The sequence below is a fragment of the Manis javanica genome, chromosome 4 (assembly GCF_040802235.1).
Source record: "Manis javanica isolate MJ-LG chromosome 4, MJ_LKY, whole genome shotgun sequence".
Taxonomy (NCBI): domain Eukaryota; kingdom Metazoa; phylum Chordata; class Mammalia; order Pholidota; family Manidae; genus Manis; species Manis javanica.
In genome coordinates this window covers 79,477,435-79,497,434 of record NC_133159.1, presented here as the reverse complement: position 1 = coordinate 79,497,434, position 20,000 = coordinate 79,477,435, and the positions used below count along the sequence as shown (strand labels likewise).

Here is a 20,000-nt window from a genome sequence, read left to right as displayed (position 1 = left end):
ATTCACTCTAAAGAAATAGTTAAGTTTTTCTCCCTTTAGAGAGCTTGAAAGAAACTAAAACTAGAATAAAATTCCCAAAACCACTTTGCAAATAAGGTTGCCCTTATGTTTCCACTTAGTGGAACCTGTCATCTCCACTGAATTATGTGGAAACTAGACATTCAAGAACAAAATCATCACATCTCTAGCTCACATAGCAATAAAGAGATAACACATTATACACCTTAACTGACCATGAAAAGATTGTTTTATTCCATGAAAATATTCTCAACAGAGAACACTATCTTAAACAAAGCATTTACCATTAAGAAATCAACATGTGCACAAAAAGAGTAAAAATTACTGAAAAATTAAAGACTTCTCTTCAACAATTCACATGTTCAAAATTTAAGAATGATTTAAACTGTTCAAGTACAAATGTCTTTTCTAATGTAATAACCCATATACAGGTTGCACTATTCCATGTGAAGGAACTTGCCTCCCACGGAAGCAAATCCTGCTTTGAGAAAAACAAACAGTAGCTTGAAAAGAACAGTTAGTCCTTACAAGAAAGCCTAAACTTTGCCCTCTGTGGCTGTCAGCCAAAAAAACACAAGCACTTCAGGCTTTGTACAGAAGACAAACACAGCCAGATCACATTTCCTCCTCATTGCTAACCTTTAAAATAAAAATAGCACTAGATATTAAAACTACTTTTATGTAGTCTGTCAGTATTGAATAATGTCACATTATATAAATAACCCTGTAACGAGATTCAGAATCTAAACCTTATGGTTTACTAGCCTCAAAGGTAATACACTATATGTCAACTGTGTAACAGGGGTGTACTTGATCTTATGAAGGCATTAACTTTCACACAATTGTCATTCAGCTTTAGTATAACTGGTAGTATGATTCAAATAACACGGGAGAAATTATTAAAGAAGTCACACAGCTTCTAAAATATTGCTTAAAATCCAGTAATACACAGACCATTTCACATTCTTTTTCTTCCCTCAAAACAGTAAAGAACCAAATTAATGAACCTTCTGTGACACAAATATCCCCCACTCCCACCCATCTCCCTATTAAACACCACTAAGAAATTAGTTAAGATACAAATCATTATCAAAATCACAAATGTGAAGCAGGACAACATGAGTAACAGGGGCACTAACAACAATTATATTTACAAGTATAAACATACAGAAATTTCCATTTTACAAGTAAAAGTGCACATAGATCATTACAAAGTTTCACTAAATTTCATCTGGTTCAAACAAAAGCATCACTTGGAAACAGACTATCATGGTAATAATCACATGAAAACATGGTAACCCCAAATTAAAAGACAACGGGGGAAGTCCATAAAACTTCTCATAAAAACACTGAGTAAAGTAAAATGGACTCAGATATGTCTTTAGTTCGATCCATAAATTTGAAGATGCACCATCAAACATGGTAGAGCTCTAAAAGCCACCTACCAAGGCAGCACTACTGAGTTTCAGGAGGTTGCACTGAGCTGACACATAAAGCCCTTTGTGGGATACTGTAGTGGTAGTGTTGGCAATCGACAGATTTAGGCACTCTAGTTTAAGGCAGCATTTGAATGGAAGCAGCTGACTTCGGACAACAGTTCTTTATCTTGAGGTGGTGAGTATCTTCTGTGTTTATTACACCAGGATTTCAGTGCTGACTATAGATTCTTCCTAGCCTGAGGTGCTGAAGATGTACCATGTTTCAAAGAGTTCTTTCAACTGGGCTGTAGGCTAGAGCAGAGATGTTTTCTTTTTCTTATCATAAATACTTCAGGTTCACAAACTACTTCTTCATAATACCAAAACTGGAATGTTTTGCAGTGGGGAAGTTATAGCAGCGTACAAGAATACTAGGATGGAAACATTAGTGCTGGAGATGTCTGACAAAGTGATTTGCACTACAAATGTAAAACAAAACAAAGGCTTTGACGAGAACAAGGTATTATAAAGACATGCCTGAAAAATCTAGCCCGATCACTCTACACATGCAACAGGATGTTAAGCAGGCACAGAAGTGGCCAGGCAAACACTGACAAATGGCAAAGATTCTAACAGACAATGGATCTAAAAGCCAATTCAAACAGAGCGGGGATGAAGACAGTCCTGTTGGGACAGCTGAATATAAGACAAATTTAATGACACCTCTGTATTCTTTCTGATTTACACATCAATAAAATAAATGGAAAAAAGGTTAGCCATCACTGGCTTTTTTCCCTTTATGTGAATAAGGAATTTAAGGATTGGTATTACAATGATTTTTTTTAAACAATGTATGGAAATGCTAATGAAGTTAGTAAAAAATAATCATGTCTGCATGCAGTCATGCAACTTGCTTCTCTCTCTCTCTCTTTGAGCCTGACAACCTTAAAACCCTCCCCCCAAAAGCAGCTGCATGTAACCTCCTTCAACATCTTGCCCATTTCCTCAGAAACCCTCTTCAGGAACCTGCAGTCCAGGAGGGGGAAAAGAAAAGAACAATTACTGAAGACCTTTGGTTAAGACCAAAAGGGGTGTTCAGTTTAAAGTATCCATCCCAAATGTCTCTAAAATCATTTTACAGTCAGCTACTGAAACCACCAAAAAAATTTGGAACACGAGCAAAATTAAGGGTCAGACTCTTAATTGCTTCCTTACTTTATTTCCCCTTATAACCACAGCACTACACAACCCTTGACTTTTTTTCCCCAACAAATGCTTGTTGAGATTAATTGGAAAAATTAAGCCATCCAACAATTGATGACTTAGCTAAAATAATGAACTGCCCCACATGGTGGTACAAATACACTCCCTGCAATCCAGTGAGTCAAAACAGTTTTTTTTTCCAAAGTAAAATTTGCCAGCACTTCCCTTCAAGATTTCCTTTTATTTAGAACCTATTTTCCTACATATAATTATAATTGCTAAATGCTAAATAATCACTAGCATGTTATTTCCCAAAAGACATTTTCAAGCTGAAAAATACAAGCATTACTTCAGAAGGAAGCTTATACATAACTGAAAATTACTAGTAAGCCTGAGAACATTTTCAGGTCTCAAAAGCAAGCTGTTTTTATTCACATAACAGCTAGAACAGGTTGATTTATTCTTCAGGTCTCTTGATTAGCCTACTACTAAATCAAATTATGGGCTAGGTGCTTGTTTTCTTCCTTTAGGAAAGCAAAGGTAAGGACAGGGGAAAAACAAAAATGATTATATTCTTATTGTATCCAATTAGCCAACTATTACTTTTCTCCTGGAAACCACAGCTACAAATTTAAACTCCTAACCCAAACCACTGTTTTGAGAGTCAGCTTACTATAGCATTTCAAAGCAGTTTTGCTTATTAGAATTTACCACTGTCACCATGTTTTTTGAAGTACAGTAAAAAAGGAGTGCGGAGCTTTCTATCTATAGATTCCTGCCCAAAAGATCAAAATCTATGATTTATAAGGCAGAAAAAACACAAATTTTTCACAACGACTTAAGCAGGACATAAAGCAAAAAGGCATCAACTAAGCTTCACATCAATGTTACTCAAATGTTTAAAGCATCACAAGAACAGTTTCTTGGGATAACACTCACATCTAAGATCAAGCCTACACTCAGCTCAGATAGTGAACAATCAATCTTGAATGCCCTTTAAGTTTTCTTATGCTTCCCGCCTGCTGAATATGTTTTCATTTTAAGTTATCATTCCTATGTCACGTGCCACAAAGCTGACTGGTTAGTTTAGATGTAAGTTACTGCACCTTTACTGTTTTTCTCTAGAGTTACATCTATGTATGATGTGGGGACGTAGCCTTCTTCACCATTCTGTCTCCGAGCTCTTGTCCATCCATCACCTTTGTCTTCCTCAATGATGTATAAAACTTCACCTTCTTTCATTGCCAGAGTACCTTCATTATGTCCTACATTAAGAGTTTTCATAGCACAAACATAACTTAAGTACAGCATTGACTTCAAATAAAAGTTACACTACACAAAACAATATGAAAACCTAGATTTCAAAGTGCCTAGAACTATGGGTCCACTCAAACTCATTAGCAACCTCAATCTCTATGATACTTTGAAGTTTACCCAACAGTTTTATGTGTTATCTCACTTCAGCTGCACAGTAACCCTGTGAGGCCGACCTTAATATCACCCCCACGTAGCAGATGAAGTATTAGAGACACAATGACATGATATGACTTGACAGGATGCTCTTACTCCTATTTCACTACTCCAATTCCTTTCCCATATTTGAATGGCATTACTGTCCAGAAAATTCATGAGGTGTAGATAAGGATAGTAGTAACAAGACATTGAGAGGATGGAAAAAAAGAAAGAATATGAAAAGAGAGCAGAGAGAAAAACACAGGGTCAATTCTGGTGATGACAGAAGCAGGAGAGTCAGAATGATCACAGCTACAAAGCACAGCTTCCTTCTAAACCTCATCAACTCAGGGCTCTCTTTCTTCCCAATGCCCAACCACTCCCAGCCTACTCAGCAGTAACAATTTCAGATATGCTGAAGTCCTTCCCTACTCTGTAGATTACATTATAGCAAGATCTTATTTAATGTTATTTTCTCAGAATTAGTAACTGCAGCTTTACTCAATTTCAAAACCAATACAGTGGATGGGTGGGGAAGGGCCTTAGATCAAATACCATTTTATAACAACTTATCTGTAAGAGGTGTTACTCTGCTCCTCTGTCAACTGAGGAAAAGGACTTTTCATAGTCCACAAGAGGGAATGGTAACTAAAAATCTGCAAGAGAGGGTCACAATGCCTACCTTCCCTCACAGGGTTAGTTCTCCAACTATCACAGGGGAAAAGATGGCAGTCAGTAGCCACCACTTTCTCTCCTTCCCTTACCTGAAAACAAAACATGGCCTAGAGAGTCAGGATGTGGTGTTGACATTCAGCCATGCCACTTGCCTTGTACCTGTCTCTCAATATTAGCAAGTTACAAGGAACAGCATGACGTGGCATCTGCCAGCCTTCCATTTCCTTAGCTAACCTACATGCTCAAACTGTTTCTATGTTGATGAGCACACATAGCATTAGTAAGATCTCTGGGGGAAAATCTGTATCAAAGTTTAAAATTTAATAATCTGTAGATAATATAGGCAATTTTCTTTCAATGTCATATACAGAAGAAAATCTCTGTATCAAAACAAAAATATCCAAACTAATGAAATGGGATTATAATTTTCTGACAAGGTATTATTTAGCTAAGGACACTAACATGCATGAATCAATGTATGGAATCAATTTTATCAAACACAGTATGTTAAGAAAATAATACCATCAAAAGGGTAGATAGCTTTGCAGTGTCCAATAGCAGGCAAGGGATCATCATCTTCAAATTCATCATCAAACTCATTGTGGTGACCAAGTTGTTGGGGTGGTCCACGGACTTCTTGGTTTGCATCATCAGTGTAACTTCCCTCTGGACTATAAAACATAAAATTACCTCTGATCAAGTATCATAAACACTTGAACTTTTTATATTACCTACAAGTTGATCTCCTCAGGATCAGTTCGGAGAATCGAGTATCAATGACACATTTCCCAATGAAGTCTTTATTTTCTTAAACATTGACTATATATATATGAATTGCTTCTACTACAAATTGCTTCTTTGTTGAATTTACTGAAATTAAAAAACTAAAAGATCACAATATTCTAGACACATAGCAGTAAATATGTTCATTAAATGCGTCTATCAGTGAGTCCAGAGATAAAATGGAAAAATGTAGTGGACACTTGTTTCATCTTCCTGGATTCACCATCCTTTTTTTGACAGGAGAACCCCAAATTTCTTAGGGGACCTCTCAAACCCATGTTCAGTTCACAGGCTTCAGGTGGAGTCGTTCTGTCCCAGCTCCAAAAGGACCCATCTTACCATCTTAACACAGCAATTGTATAGCCAGAATGAATAGTTCATGAGTAAGCCTATAATCCAATCAGAAAGAAGAAATGCACAGATTTTTGCTTGGGACTATTGGAAGAGAAGCTCCCTTCCTTTTCTACTGGACTTAAACCTGTAGAAATAGGAGCAGAGAGCTTTAGAAGATCATCATACGGAGGCTTAAAATGTAACTAACAGCGTAGAAGGCGTAACTGTGAGGCGGAGAGAAATTGAGTCCTGAGGAGATCATCTGAGCTCCTGGATCAAGCTCTTCCTTAAGTCAGCCAATAAAACCCCTTACGGTTCAAGCCAGTATGGGTAAAGTGTTCATTCTGTCTGAAACCAAAAGACTCTTAGTAAAGTTGATTTCCAATTAATCGTGTTAACTAGGAAGACAGTAACTTAAAAAATCTTAAAAAGAGGTAATGCAAAGGTGTTTTTTCCTTAAAAAATTTTTAAATCAAAAAGAGAAAAATGTTAGCAATTTTGCTAAAGAATAAAATGACTAAGAAGATTTTTAATCATGGAAAATCCTACATAATTAGATAGAGCAGCACTTTTAGTATGCCTGAAAGACATGTTCTTAAATAACACAAGCCACAGATAGTACGTTATTTTAATCTAGGTTGTACTTGAATTGATTAGATCTCTCAAATCTTTCTTTAAGGTGAATTTTCATTTGTTGGATTTTATTATTGAAAGAAAAAAAAAAGACCTATCACACAACGGGGGTAAAAATGCCACAAATGTTATAAAAACATGGAAACTTATTTTGGAAGTTCTGGTCCAGATAAACAATACTTAGGTTTTCCCTTCACAAAATTTTGTGCAAATGGACAGTTAAAATTTTTCTTTGCCATAAGCTACTCAACTCTACCTAAACCTTAAGAGAATCTTCCCAAGCTTAAGGACCCTATGCCTCCAGACTGTGGCTGAAGGAATTTTCTGTGTTCCTACCTCTGTTTTTGGATTCATGAGGAACTAGAACTGAGAAGCAATATGAAATTTCATACTTCACTTGTAGCTATTACAAAGGAAAGAAAATTATTTCAGTTCAAGAGACTGATGTCATTAAAAGTCAAACCTGTCTAAACTTGGGGGGAAGAAAAAGAATTGTACAAAGCATAAGACACAAGGGTGAGAAAAGGTGGGGGGAAAAGAAGAAATACAAATAAAATGTAAAACAATGACCTTTCTCTTCCCTGTGTTACAAGATGATTTATGTCACTGCTGTGTCTTCTGTCTCCTCTCACACCTGTTTTGCCTTCAACTTCAGAGAGCCAAGCCTTAGAAAAAAGTAAGTAAAATTAAGCTCAATAAATAAAGTTCTAAGATATTCTACATTTAAAATGTGCTTTGAGTTTTTATAATTATGTAATTCTTAAGAGAAGGGAAACCTTTATTCCAATTTGGTCAATGATCAGCTCTATAGCTAATAAAAAAAACAGTATAAATGTTTCATTTTATTTAAAGTTTTAACTACAGAAAAAAAACTTCAATAAGAAGTTCTAATTCTAAAGATTATATACCATAATGATCTGTTAGATTATAAACCCTAAAATTAAATAAATATTTGAACCCTAGCAAAAGCCACTTTACCATAATGAAGTTTAGAAATATTAACTTAGACAACTACTAAATAACAAATCTACCTCATTCTTGTGGATTTCCATTCGCAGGCGGTCAATGTTATTCATGGTTTCTGCTAATTTAGGCTGCAAACTTCCTGGATCCCCCATCTGTGGATTTTTCTCATACACATCTTTCATTTTGTTGAGTGCTTCTCTGAAAATCAGAAGTTACAGAATTAAATATTCACTTCATTTATTCCCAGATAAAAGAGTTTTCACATTTGATTTTGCAGACCTCTATGCAGCCTAATCATAAAAGGTCATCCCTCTTTAAGTTTAGTCAAACATTACCTGATTAAAGATAATCTGCATAAAGCTAATGTATATAAAGTTAGTAACTTATGGAGACAGTCTTTTAAAACATTTGGGAAAAAAATTTTCACCTCTTACTACTTGTTTCCTAAATTAGGAGGCTTTAAATATATATAGGTTTACATATACATATACAGGCTTAATCAAGAGCTGAAGAATATTCCTTAATATTCTTAAAACTCATCATGTCCCAATGAGACTCATTATATTCCCATCCATATTATTCAACCAGTGTTCCTTATCTTAGCTCACCACATCTTCCTTCTACCACTCACCTATGCCAAAAATAGGAATGCCATCTTTAACTTGCCTCTCTAAATTCAGTCACTCATCTCCTCTTCAATGCTCTAATCACATCACATTAGGTTATGCCTTAATCAGCTGCACTGCACTTTTAACACTTTTAACATCTGGCATTACTGATGAACACTCCTTTATACCCTTTATACATTCTTTTCCTTCTTTATCTCCTGGAGATTACATTTTCTCTTCTCTACTCCTCAACTCTACTGTTTCATAGTATCTCTCTTGGGCTCATTCTCTTCCTCTGTTCATCCTTCTGATTTGTGAGAAAAAGTATAAATAATTTTATAAGATATAATCAAGTTGTGTTTTTTTACAGATCTCAGATTTCTGAGTATAGTTGATATATAATATTACACTGGTTTCAGGTATACTATATAGTGATGCAATAGTTATAACCATTATGAAATGCTCACCATAAGTGTCACCATATAGATATTACAATTACTGACTATATTCCCTATGACTTACTCATTTTATAATTGGAAGTTTATGCCTCTTCTTCCTCTTCATCATATTGTCTTCTATATGTTTTGCCTTATTGTTTAATATCATCTACCTTCAAATGGTTCTCAAATATGTATCCTAAGTTCTTTTTCTCCTAAGCTTTAGATACTCTGAGTGTGTGCCCTTTTAATGGTCTGTTTAGCGCAACTTAAAAAAATTTTTGTTCTCTTTGTTGGTGATTTTTCTGTTTAAAATAGCCCGAGTGTAGTGGTGAAGTACTGTCTAATGTCCCTAAGTGCAAGAAGGTTGCAAGGTATCTCACGGAGAAAAATGCATGTGTTGGATAAGCTTTGTTCGGTTATGAGTTATAGAGCTACTAGCCCTGAGTTCAAAGTTAATGAATCAGTAATATTTACTAAATAATGTATCCTTAAACAGAAACACACATAAAGGTTATACATTGCTCAACTGATAAAAATGTTGTGACCAGAGGCTAACTGTATTAGAGCCTAAACCTGTATTTTCCATTCAGTATTTGTTAATTCAGTGTTCAGTGCCTTTATAGAATGTAACTATCAAATAATTAGAATCAACTGTATTGCAATATTTCATTTATGACTAAGCATCCATTACATCTGATGTATAATTCGTAACAAAACTTCACTCATGCTAGAATCTAAGTTCCAATTTTACCTTCAGTATAAAAGTAGATAGTAAGTCACCAATCCATTGTAATAACCCTTTATTCATCATAACTCTGTTCATTAAAGTAAAATTGAACTAAAGGAAACTTCTTACAAAACTGAAAAAAAACTTAAAAGGTGTGAGTGAATGAATCTGAAGCTGTGAGTAATTAAGCCCTGTTTGCCAACATATTTTGCTACAAACAAAACAATTACAGCCTCAGGTTTCTACTGAACTCAATTTATACACCAAAGCAAAATGAAAGTTTATCAAAATATAAGGTGGTTAGTGTTGGTGAAACTATTCTTGATAACGAATCATCAAACTATGTTGCAAAATTTATGGAAGACATAATACATACTCTATTAACATGCAATAACCTGCAACTTAAGAAACTCTCTAACATTTCATTTTTACCTACAACACAGCAACCAGTTTCCCAAAATTTAGGAGTATATTTTTCTCTCAAAAGGTATTGCAGTTAGGATGTCAGATTTTTAAACCTTTTACATCATATTTAGACATATCATTCAAAGTAGACCCTAAAAGGAATAATAATTATAGAAAGGACTTAATGGAAAAATACTTTTGATCTGATTCTTTCTGTAGTTCTCTGTTAAGTTCATCGATGCGCTGCTGTAGTTTTTTACGTCTCTGTTCTGGTGGCAGATGACTGAAATCTTCTAGTGCTGGGCCCTGAAAGGAGAAGCTAAATCATTATAAAAAACATTTTCAGGCAATAATATTTTGTAAATATAGCCACTCTAAGTTAAGAATATGTATCAACTTTAATTTCAAATTAGCCCCAATAAATCCCTTGTAACAAAAATAAATTTACATACATATGTAATATATGTTAATTAAAACAATTGTATTGAAGAAAGAGCTCAAGTTCCAGTTAGTTTATGAAATCATGAAATAGAATAAGTAAAAATATCACTGGATATAGATAACTGGTAATGACCAGTATCACTTTATTCTCAGGTCTTGGCAGAGGTCAAATACATATGGACCTTCTTACATCAACAACAACAAATGGAAACATGTAACATTTCTCCCTGTACAACGTACTGTGTTATATGCAACAGATCACCACATTCCCGAACCAAAACTTTTGCCATTGAGTCAGAATATTACAAAAGTTCAGACTAAAAATATAAAAAGTTTACATAAGCAAGCAACTTACCTCATAAAGACAATCTAATTAATAAAATTAATGAAATATATTTTATTACTACATATAGTCTTTGAATGATTGTGTTTATTAAACTATTCTTTAGAACCAAAACATACCTGATTATTAAAAAACAAAAGGCAGAACTATCCTTTGAGTGGAACATAAGTAAAAATTATAGTCCAATGAGGAGTTTATTCTCAATTACCCTTTTGTACAACCAAATAACATACCTCAGTTGTTCCTGAAAGAATGGTATAATTCAAAGATAAATATAATCCCTCTTTAGGAAGGATGCTTAATATTTGAAATTTTTTAATGCTTTGATATTCATAAAACTGCATCATTTAAGAAAAAGTACTAATTTAGATACAACATTCTGATTCAAATGATGTCCTTCTCTTAAATATTAACCATGTCACTGTTTAGTTCTTATTAGAGGTTACACAACAGAGTCAATATCAGCAACTATTAACATAAACCCGTATTTACGTTAAATTTTTATAAACTCTAAAAGTTGATGACACCTATCATTCATCATTTTTCTTTTTAAAATGTTGATTTTAAAAATATGCAAGTTCAGGTTTTAAAGTTGTTGAAATGAACTCCCAAAACAAACACATCCTTGCTCTTTGGGCCACTCAGGCCTGTAACATATGCTAAATAGCTTCATTTCAACCTTCGATAAGAATGCTTCCCTTACTTTTAAAAAAGAAAACTCACTTTCAGAATGAGCCGTGATCAAAAATAATCTTTAATTAATAACAATCGCTACGTTTTTTTCCAAGTGGCCTGCACATCATGGACATTCAACAAGCCTGCCTGAAAAAAACTAGGGCATTTGATCTAGGTGGCTTTTGCTTCTTTTAATCTACCACGTTAAGAATTAAGAATGTGTTTATCAACCAAATCTGATCTAAATAAATGAATGGCAGAATTTTCTATACAATGCCTTTAAATTTAGTGGCCAATTATCAACATAAATTATCAGATTTAATCCAATTTGGGGCACAGGTTTTGGAAACTATTACATATGTGCCAAAGATAAAACTTCCTAATTTGTATTTTTTATATATTTCTTAAAATTTTGAAAAACTATTTACTGAAGTGAAGAAATACATTCCAACGTGGGTTTTTTAGTAACACTATAATAAACTCAATTATCTATGCATCTGCCAGATTTCCACTCATCCCTAATTAAACCTTGTTATCAAAGTACCAAGAGTCTGAAAAAGTCATCTACTTTCCAAAAATGACAAAATATGCAAGCACCCAATAATTTTGCATTTAGGTCTTCACAATGTAGTTCCATTAATTTACTTGAAATAAATGTATAAAGGAACATCACACACACACATGCACGCATGCACACACACACACAATATTTAGGTTATTTATGCTTTTATTCCCATTCAATAGCACAGAAGAAGAAAGCACTAACCTCTAATGAAATTAATAGGAAAACTTTCTCACTTTTTGGAAAATCTAATGATTCTCGTGATAAAGTACAAATCAATTTTATATTACCTTTTTAAAGGATGTTAAGAAAAATCATTTTTATTTAATTTTCCTTCTGTAAAAACTTGAACTTTTGTTCTACCATGTAACTTTTCAAGTAATGTTTAACTATAATTTTATTCTCTGTAACATGACAAGGACTCCATCCAAAAACACTTAAGAATTTAATGGGTTGATTACAGTTAACCACATTATTTTTTAATTTTAGGACATCAAGAGGTACTGGCATATGTTGGACTATGTATTAAAAAATTGTAAAAAGAAAAGACACATACAAGGTGAAAATGTGGAGATGTACCTTACCGCTTGTTTTGAATTAAACAAAACAATGTTTTGAGATTATTTAATGTTGGCACAGTATATAGATCAGCACATAAGGCTTACCATCTTCACCGACCACTGAATAGTTCAATGGAAAACAGAAAGAAATGGTAAATTATTCACATGAATCATATATAGAAGGTGCAATAACTTTTACTTTTTTTAAACAATATTAAAATAAATCAGGTACATTTCACAATCTAAACAATTATGCCAGAGAAACAATTTTAAGCACATTGTTGGGAAAGTAAATTTACTTGCAAAAAAAAAAATTACACTGATGATAATGGGCAGATATTTTCCAAGCGCAACTAAAATTCCAAAGTAAATAGTAATCATTCTATAAATAATCATATATTTTTTTCTTTAAAAAAGAGAATTTTCCCTAAGTGGATTTCCTTTACACAGCGCTTCATTCTCAAAATATTAATACTCAAAAAGGTGGATATAAAAGATGGAATATTAGCCATTTTAAAAGAAATCTTACATATGAAGTATTAAAGATGGGAAAATTCTTTCCAATGCATTAAACAAAACACCATTGTCTGAACTTTTATAGTTTAAAATGCTGTTTTGAATTTAAGTATGTTGTGGATAGGTGAGGGTAAACATTTCTACTTTAGTTTTAAGGTGCTTTTTTCAATGTGCAGACACAATAAAAACACATTGTTATCAAAATAATAAGTAAATGAGCAATCCAGATCAAAGTTGCCCATACATTATTTCCTATTTGACACAAATATATGGGTTGAGTTTTGCTTTGAAGATACAGCATCATTTTTTGGTTTTTATTCTGATATTATATGCTTGAAAAGCAACACTAAAAATAAAGTTTCAATTTTTAGAAAGCTGGTTAAAATTTATTTCTGAAAATGTGAAATGACATAGCCAGAATGCTCTCATACAGTATATATGCCACATATGTATATACAACCCACATTCCATGGGTTAGCAGAGTTCTGCAACTGGCACTGCATATATCTAACATCTCAACTGAACACACACGTGCACACATACACACACACACACACCTTGTGACACAATATCCAGTAGAACTTTACAAAGTTAATTTCCACATTCATCACATTTGGTTAGCAGCCTCTAAAATTGTTATATTTCCCTTTTTTCTAAATCATGTTTTGGAGAAGGTAGGGGGTTATCAGGTAGAATTTCACATAAAAAATACCAATTTTAATAAATAACTGACAAAAATATCTACCCCTTATCTCATGAATTGGCTGTATATATTAATGGTTATGATGGTAAGAAAAGATGACATTTGCTATCCATTATTTTTCAAAATTAAGCTTAACATTCTTTAGACTGTCAGTAGTTTCAGGTAACAAAAACCACAATTTATTTTACTATGACAAAATTCCTGGTGAGGAGATTAATAGGTCTAAAATTTTTAAAAGATGTTTATGGTCTTCTTTAAATGTTATTAAAACAGTTATATAAGAGGATAAAAATAAATATGTAAAAGTTTAATTTATCTTTTATGATAGTTTTCACCAGCTCAATTTCTAAGTGACATAAATAGTTTTCCCAGTTTCTATATTAGTATGTTTCAGGGAAAACTTTATGATAATTATGACTGAAATATCAAAGTTTTAGCTAATCTAGTTTTGCTATTAGAAAATAAGTTATATTTCAGTAACCTTAGATTTGGGTCTACAAAAACTCAAGTTCTTTGTAAAAATTTTAGAAATATTACCATCTTTTTTTAAGTAATTCATGTTCAATACAGAAATACCTTACTCTCATATGCAATTATCATATAATCATATACCTATAACTAGAAAATTTCACATACCCATTATACCTTAATATAATACAAAAGGAGCTAAAAAGGAAATCCATTAGGCAATTAAAATTATTAGGTGTATTTCATTTAAAGACAGGAAAATCCTGAGAACTGTACTCTGGATAAGTAAGAACTTACAAAAATGAGTCTAGAAGTCTGTAAGATCATGAAATTTAGACAGAATACATGGACTTGTTGTTGCTAGATAAATGCACTTCTAAAAAAAACAGGAGTAAGTATTCCAATAAGCTCAAATGAATAGCTGTTTGTATACTAAGTAGTGAGTTTGGGTATGTGTCCAATATCCATTAATGGTTTTGGTGTTCCAAGAAGGAAATTATGGACCCTTGTCCCTCAGAAAATATCTACTGGTACTACCATCAAATTAAAAACCATTGGTCCAATATGACATTCCTTCTATCTTTAAAAATACTGGGAACACTTGGTTTTCTTTAAAACAAAAATTACAATTTCTTTTAAGAGCCAAAAACAAGAATTTAGGAAAAACAAATACCACTCAAAACAAAAGTTTCTAATTTGAATAGCACAACTCATCAGCTTTAAGAAACCTTAAGATTTACTTTGTAAGCTTAATGGATTTATATGTAAATCCATGTAAAAATACAAACTGGCTTCTTAAAGCTCATCATCTTTCTGGATTTTTCTATATTAGAAAAATCTTAAGTGGGAGGAATACATCTCTATGAGTTAATCTTGAAATAGTACCTAGTAACTAACAATCAAATACCAATCAAAGAAATCTCAAAACCAAGGTTGTAATAAACTTCTTCCTGCTTTATCCCTCAAGCCTCTAATTAACTTGTCTGCCATATTTTCTATCTTGCATAACTGTTTAATTTGGGTATGATAACAAAAGTGGGAAGATTTTGGCCTTCTGGAACTAGACACCCCCTCCCACCTCCCCTAACCCAAAACAATGTACTAATATGTAAAATCAAAGCAATATGTGAAAATAAAACAAATAATGACCAAGAAGATACTTTTAAGTTCTACAGTTATAAAATTCTGCCTATAAACTTATTCAGCAAGAATGAAGATGCCACATATTTAAACTTCTATCTCCAGGGCTCATAGTTCTAACTGCCTAAACATTTTCCATAGAATTACATTTACTTCGTATCTCTAAGACTATACACTGTGTAGAGTATTGTAACTGGGCCTGGTAGACTCAATGTGTAGAATACATATAAACTGTTACAGAAGTATGACTACTAACTAGTAATCTTTATTGATTTATATAACAGCATAATATTTAATGAAGTCTAAATCACCACAGAGAAGATGGGAATTAATTCTACCCACATAACTCAAGCACTAGAAATCCCAGATACTATTTAAAGTCTTTCAAACAAGTGTTAAGGGCTTTCTGATTACAGGTACCTCTATTGCCTGTAGGTATAATACAGACATATTCAAAGGGACTTTCAAAATGTCATCAGCTACTTATGATATTATTCACTAACAAAATTAGACCTATGATACCATTCACTAACAAAATTAGATAAGGTAGATGCAAAGAAGTTGTGTCATTATAGACAGAAAGTTAAGTCCAAAAGGGGAGAGGATACACAAGGATATTTTTGCTGCTTTACTGATGTCACTTAAGTTTGTCATTGTTTTAATGTTAATGTTGAAGATAATGTAATCTTGCCCTAAATTAATGTATCTTGTTCTATATGTGAAAAGAGAAACCCAACTAAAGCAATTTGAAGATAGAAAGGGCTACAAAAAATAAGAACAGACTAGACAGAGAAGGAAAGATATAAGAAAGAAATAAGAGAAGGAAGAAGGTAGAGAAGAAAGGGAGGAAGTGGGAGGATTCTCGAACTTGAGCAAAAGTGAGCCCAACTATAGTGTACTATTGTTAGTGATGAGACTTTTTATGATATTCATAGACTGAGTTCTCACCTATGGGTTACCACACCTATGTTTTTCATATGTCCAAACAAATGCTCAAATTTCTTAATTACATCTAAATTATGAACAATGAATATTATAAGCACATCCTTAAAATAAAACACAAACAAAAGAAATTAGCCTAACATAATAGAATCACATTTATCAGTAATGTAACAGTTGTTGCTGAGAAACAGTTTAATATTTGCTTCTATTATAAAATGTTTCATTTGCAGAACTTCTTTATAAGTAAATGTCAAAGACTGGCCAATTTTAAAAAACAGAAAATTTTGGTAAAAATTACTTTCAATTTTTTTGTTCAAGAAAACAAATTTCATGTAAACATTACTCAATAATATCTATATTGTATAGGTTTTTCAATTTGCAAATACTATCTAATATATTAACTTGATCTATAATCTTGATACTCAACATGCTTATCTTTAATTTTCTGGCTAACTACTGGAAATTCTGTTTTATGCTTCTAAAAGCAGGGCAATTAAAATTCAACTTATTTTTCTTAATTGTTAACATAGCAATACTTAATAAACTGCCATAAGTCATCATTAGTGACAAATTATACAAGTAATTCCAGTGACAAATTACTGAAAGTCTTAAAAATGTAAATACATTACAAGACAATGGTGGACATATGATTTCACATAAACAAAAAAAATAGCTAATATGATTGTACCCAGCACCCTCTTTATAATACCATTCTTTTACGGTTGAGCATTTCAAATGTTATAAAGAGGAGTTATTTTTAACTTGAGGGCAGCTATACTTAATTCTGTGGTTTTTTAAACTACATATTTATAGGAGAGAGCCTTATAATGAGGGTGGAGAGTATTAAAAGCCACACTACACACACAATAGGCCATCATGCATTTTAACCCATTATTAAACTTACCCCTCTTTTGAGGCTTCTGAAAGAAGGAATTCTGGGCTTCCCTGTTTTTATTTCATTCATACAATAATGCACGGGCTCAATGGAGAATGTGAGAAACTGGGACCCATTAGGAGTACTGGATGTGAATAAACTAGTAGGGGTTAAGGGTGGGGACTGTGGCTAATATAGAAATAAAAAAAGGAATCAATAAGCCAAAGGTGCATAGTTTTTTCCTAAATGAAAATTCTATTTTTGGCAACATACTTTCCACAAAATAGAACTCAAATTAAGTTTTCTATAAAAATATTGTAAAAAAGTTAACAAGAGTTTTGCCAAAACTGTCATTTTAAAAAGTCAAATTTACTTTTAAAACTGTATCATGTCACTTGATCATTTAACAACCTGACAGATTAAAATTATAGTGTACACAAATTAAAATGTTAGAGAGAGCAATATGACCTAGATAAATATATTGTCGTCTTCTGATTTCTAAAATATTAGTAGCACCTAGTTAGTTATACTTAACCTGTATTTGTCAGAGATAGAGGCAGCAGCTACAGTTAAAGTTACCTAAATAGGCAATGTTTATTAAAATAAAATGTTACATTAAAAATGTAACTTATTACTATTACAAACAGGCAAAATAATTTCATTACATTTGTGGCTTTCCTCTCAGATGGTTTCTACTTCACCCTTACTGCACCTCATTTTTGTTTACATTTCAGTATTCCTTGTTTTTCTAAGCCTTCCTAGATACAGTTCTGACTTAAAGTCTCACGTCTCAACTTCATAACTGAACAATATTATTAAAAGCATGAGTAAAAAGCTTGAGTTAATTACAGTGGTGCTTTCAAAGATATTTATAGACATAATTGGAGTTAAATTTTATCTACATTCTTATGTCAAGATCAGAAAGATGAATTAAAATGTATACTTTAATACAGCACATGAGATTAAAAGTATACATCCTCCTACTGATATTAGTATAATCACTAAATTGATGAGAAAAATTAAAGCACTTATCTATTCCATTTCCTCATCTGCTGAGCTAGATTTATCTGTCTAAAACAGCACATCAAAAGATAGGTTCCAATAAGAAGTTAACAGATTCTTTTAGCAAACTAGAGACTTTTAAACTTCAAATAACTACAAACATTGAGTCCTTCCCATTAAATATTCCCATGGATGATAAAAGTTACTATTATTTTGATCTATAAGACCTAATTTGACATTTGTTATTGCTTTGGTCAATCATTCGTTCCAATTGAGAATTGTAATTGTCTTATAGTTACATGATAATGTTTCCTTAGAAACAGCAATTGGAACTACATACACATGAAATTTCAAAAGCATGAAATTAAGATATTACTAACTTACTTAATATTTTATTCATTATTAAGCGGTGGCCAAATGTTAAATTTAGAAATAAAATTTTTACTATTAAGGTATAAAATTCTGTGTTTCTAGTAAGTGAAAAGTTAATTGAATCATTCAAATAAAAATATTCTCTATTAACAGCAAATCATTATCCATTCAAAGCCTACACTGATTCAAATGACACACTAAAACAGAATTATTACCATAGAGGAATTTTATGACTTTTACCTTTGGCTTCTTTCCAAAGAGCCACAACTTGCCCTTGGCCTTTCCTACGGTGGTTTTTGCATCCACCTTTCCACCTTCTTGTTTAGATGCACTGATAGTACCATCAGAAATGGTTCTATAAATATGCTGACTGTAATCTTCAAATGGAAAGTCTCCTGGAGGTTCAAATCCAGACTTGAAGGAGTCTACTACCATTTGAGAGTCCTATATACAAGAAACATGTGTTTTTAAAACCACTTCATTTGCTCACATTTGCTTTCAAAACTTTAATCTGTGTAAGAAAACACAAACTTAATTCTACAGCAATCATTTTAGGTTTAAAGTGAATCATTTCTTCCTGTGAATTTGTAATAAACCCTAAATATTTTAATCCCAAGAGAAAAACACTAACTTACAAATTACCACTTTGTTAATTTGTAATATTCATGAATGTTTTCACTGTCTAGCTTTAATACACTGAAATTCATCTGAGGACTAGACAGCCAATAAGAAAGATCTAACAGACAAAAGCAACACAGGATGATGTTATTCTCAAGCAGAAATTCTAATTAGTTTCAAATGAAAAGGTTTTTTTGTACTTTATAGGGTGACCTTTGGGACAGAGGAAATAGTAAGAGACAAGTAGAAAGGCTTTTACTCATCTGATAGGGAAGGATAAATAAATATCTGAAAGACATATTCAGGAATGTCAACATAACAATGGAGAAAGACCTCACAAACAGTACTGAGTACAAAAAGCCAACTCTGAAAATACAAAATGCAGTAACATTTAACTTTAAAACTCATTTATTATATATTATTTTTGAACATACATACCTTACCTGAATGTTCTGATACCTTAAACTCATTATTTTCAAACAGAATATACTGTATCTCTACAGACTCCTCCCCATGCTTAACCACCTCTCCTCTTTTATTCCCTATTTCTGTTAATAGTACATCATGCCTGTCATTTAGTCAAAAGTCATCCTTATGTTATACTTCACTTTTATCACTAATGCCACTCCCTCAGCCCAATAATTTGCTACAGGGTAAGGTGAGACAGAAGGAGGGACCTACCTATATTTATAACCTTGGATTCCAATCCTACCAAGATATAAATGTATGTTTGAATTTCCCAATTCAAGAACCCAAAAATCCTCTTTCCTTTTTAAACTTCAGTCAGAATTCTATTTGTTACAGGAAGGATCCTCACTAATACAAGATGAACTTTCTGCGAAGACTGAAATATATGTTACATATTAGGCACTCCCCAAACACTTGTTCTCTTCTCTTGCTTTTCTCTCATACCCTCAGGTTCTGCCAACCATCCTTTTTGGTCCCTCAGTCAACATTTTCTGAGAAATGACCAGATACAAGACTGTGCTAGACCTTGATCAAGATATAATTTGATTAGACATATTTGCTCAAAAGGAGCTATGCTGTTTCTTCAACTCATAATGCCCTCCCCTTCCCCTTTCTCAAGGACCATGATTCCACATACTACCCATGCTTCAAAATC

The 20,000-nt window shown here is 32.7% G+C and overlaps 1 protein-coding gene across 4 annotated transcripts in view; it reads right to left on the bottom strand.

Annotated features, from left to right (window-relative positions):
* Positions 1–229: 229 nt before the first annotated feature.
* FNBP1L (formin binding protein 1 like) overlaps positions 230–20,000 on the bottom strand; it is a 157,270-nt gene continuing 137,499 nt past the window's right edge. For 2 of the 4 annotated variants that reach the window (XM_036998084.2, XM_073234310.1), the window contains 6 exons: positions 18,500–18,703; positions 9,858–9,967; positions 7,547–7,679; positions 7,086–7,180; positions 5,289–5,437; positions 230–3,904 (listed from right to left, as the gene is read on the bottom strand). In XM_036998084.2, coding sequence (XP_036853979.2) covers positions 3,726–3,904; positions 5,289–5,437; positions 7,086–7,180; positions 7,547–7,679; positions 9,858–9,967; positions 18,500–18,703 — 870 coding nt within the window. In that variant the 3' untranslated portion in view covers positions 230–3,725. Of the gene's footprint in view, positions 3,905–5,288; positions 5,438–7,085; positions 7,181–7,546; positions 7,680–9,857; positions 9,968–12,347; positions 12,363–16,915; positions 17,075–18,499; positions 18,704–20,000 lie in introns of all 4 variants that reach the window. The other 2 variants (XM_036998082.2, XM_073234309.1) reach the window with 2 other exon arrangements.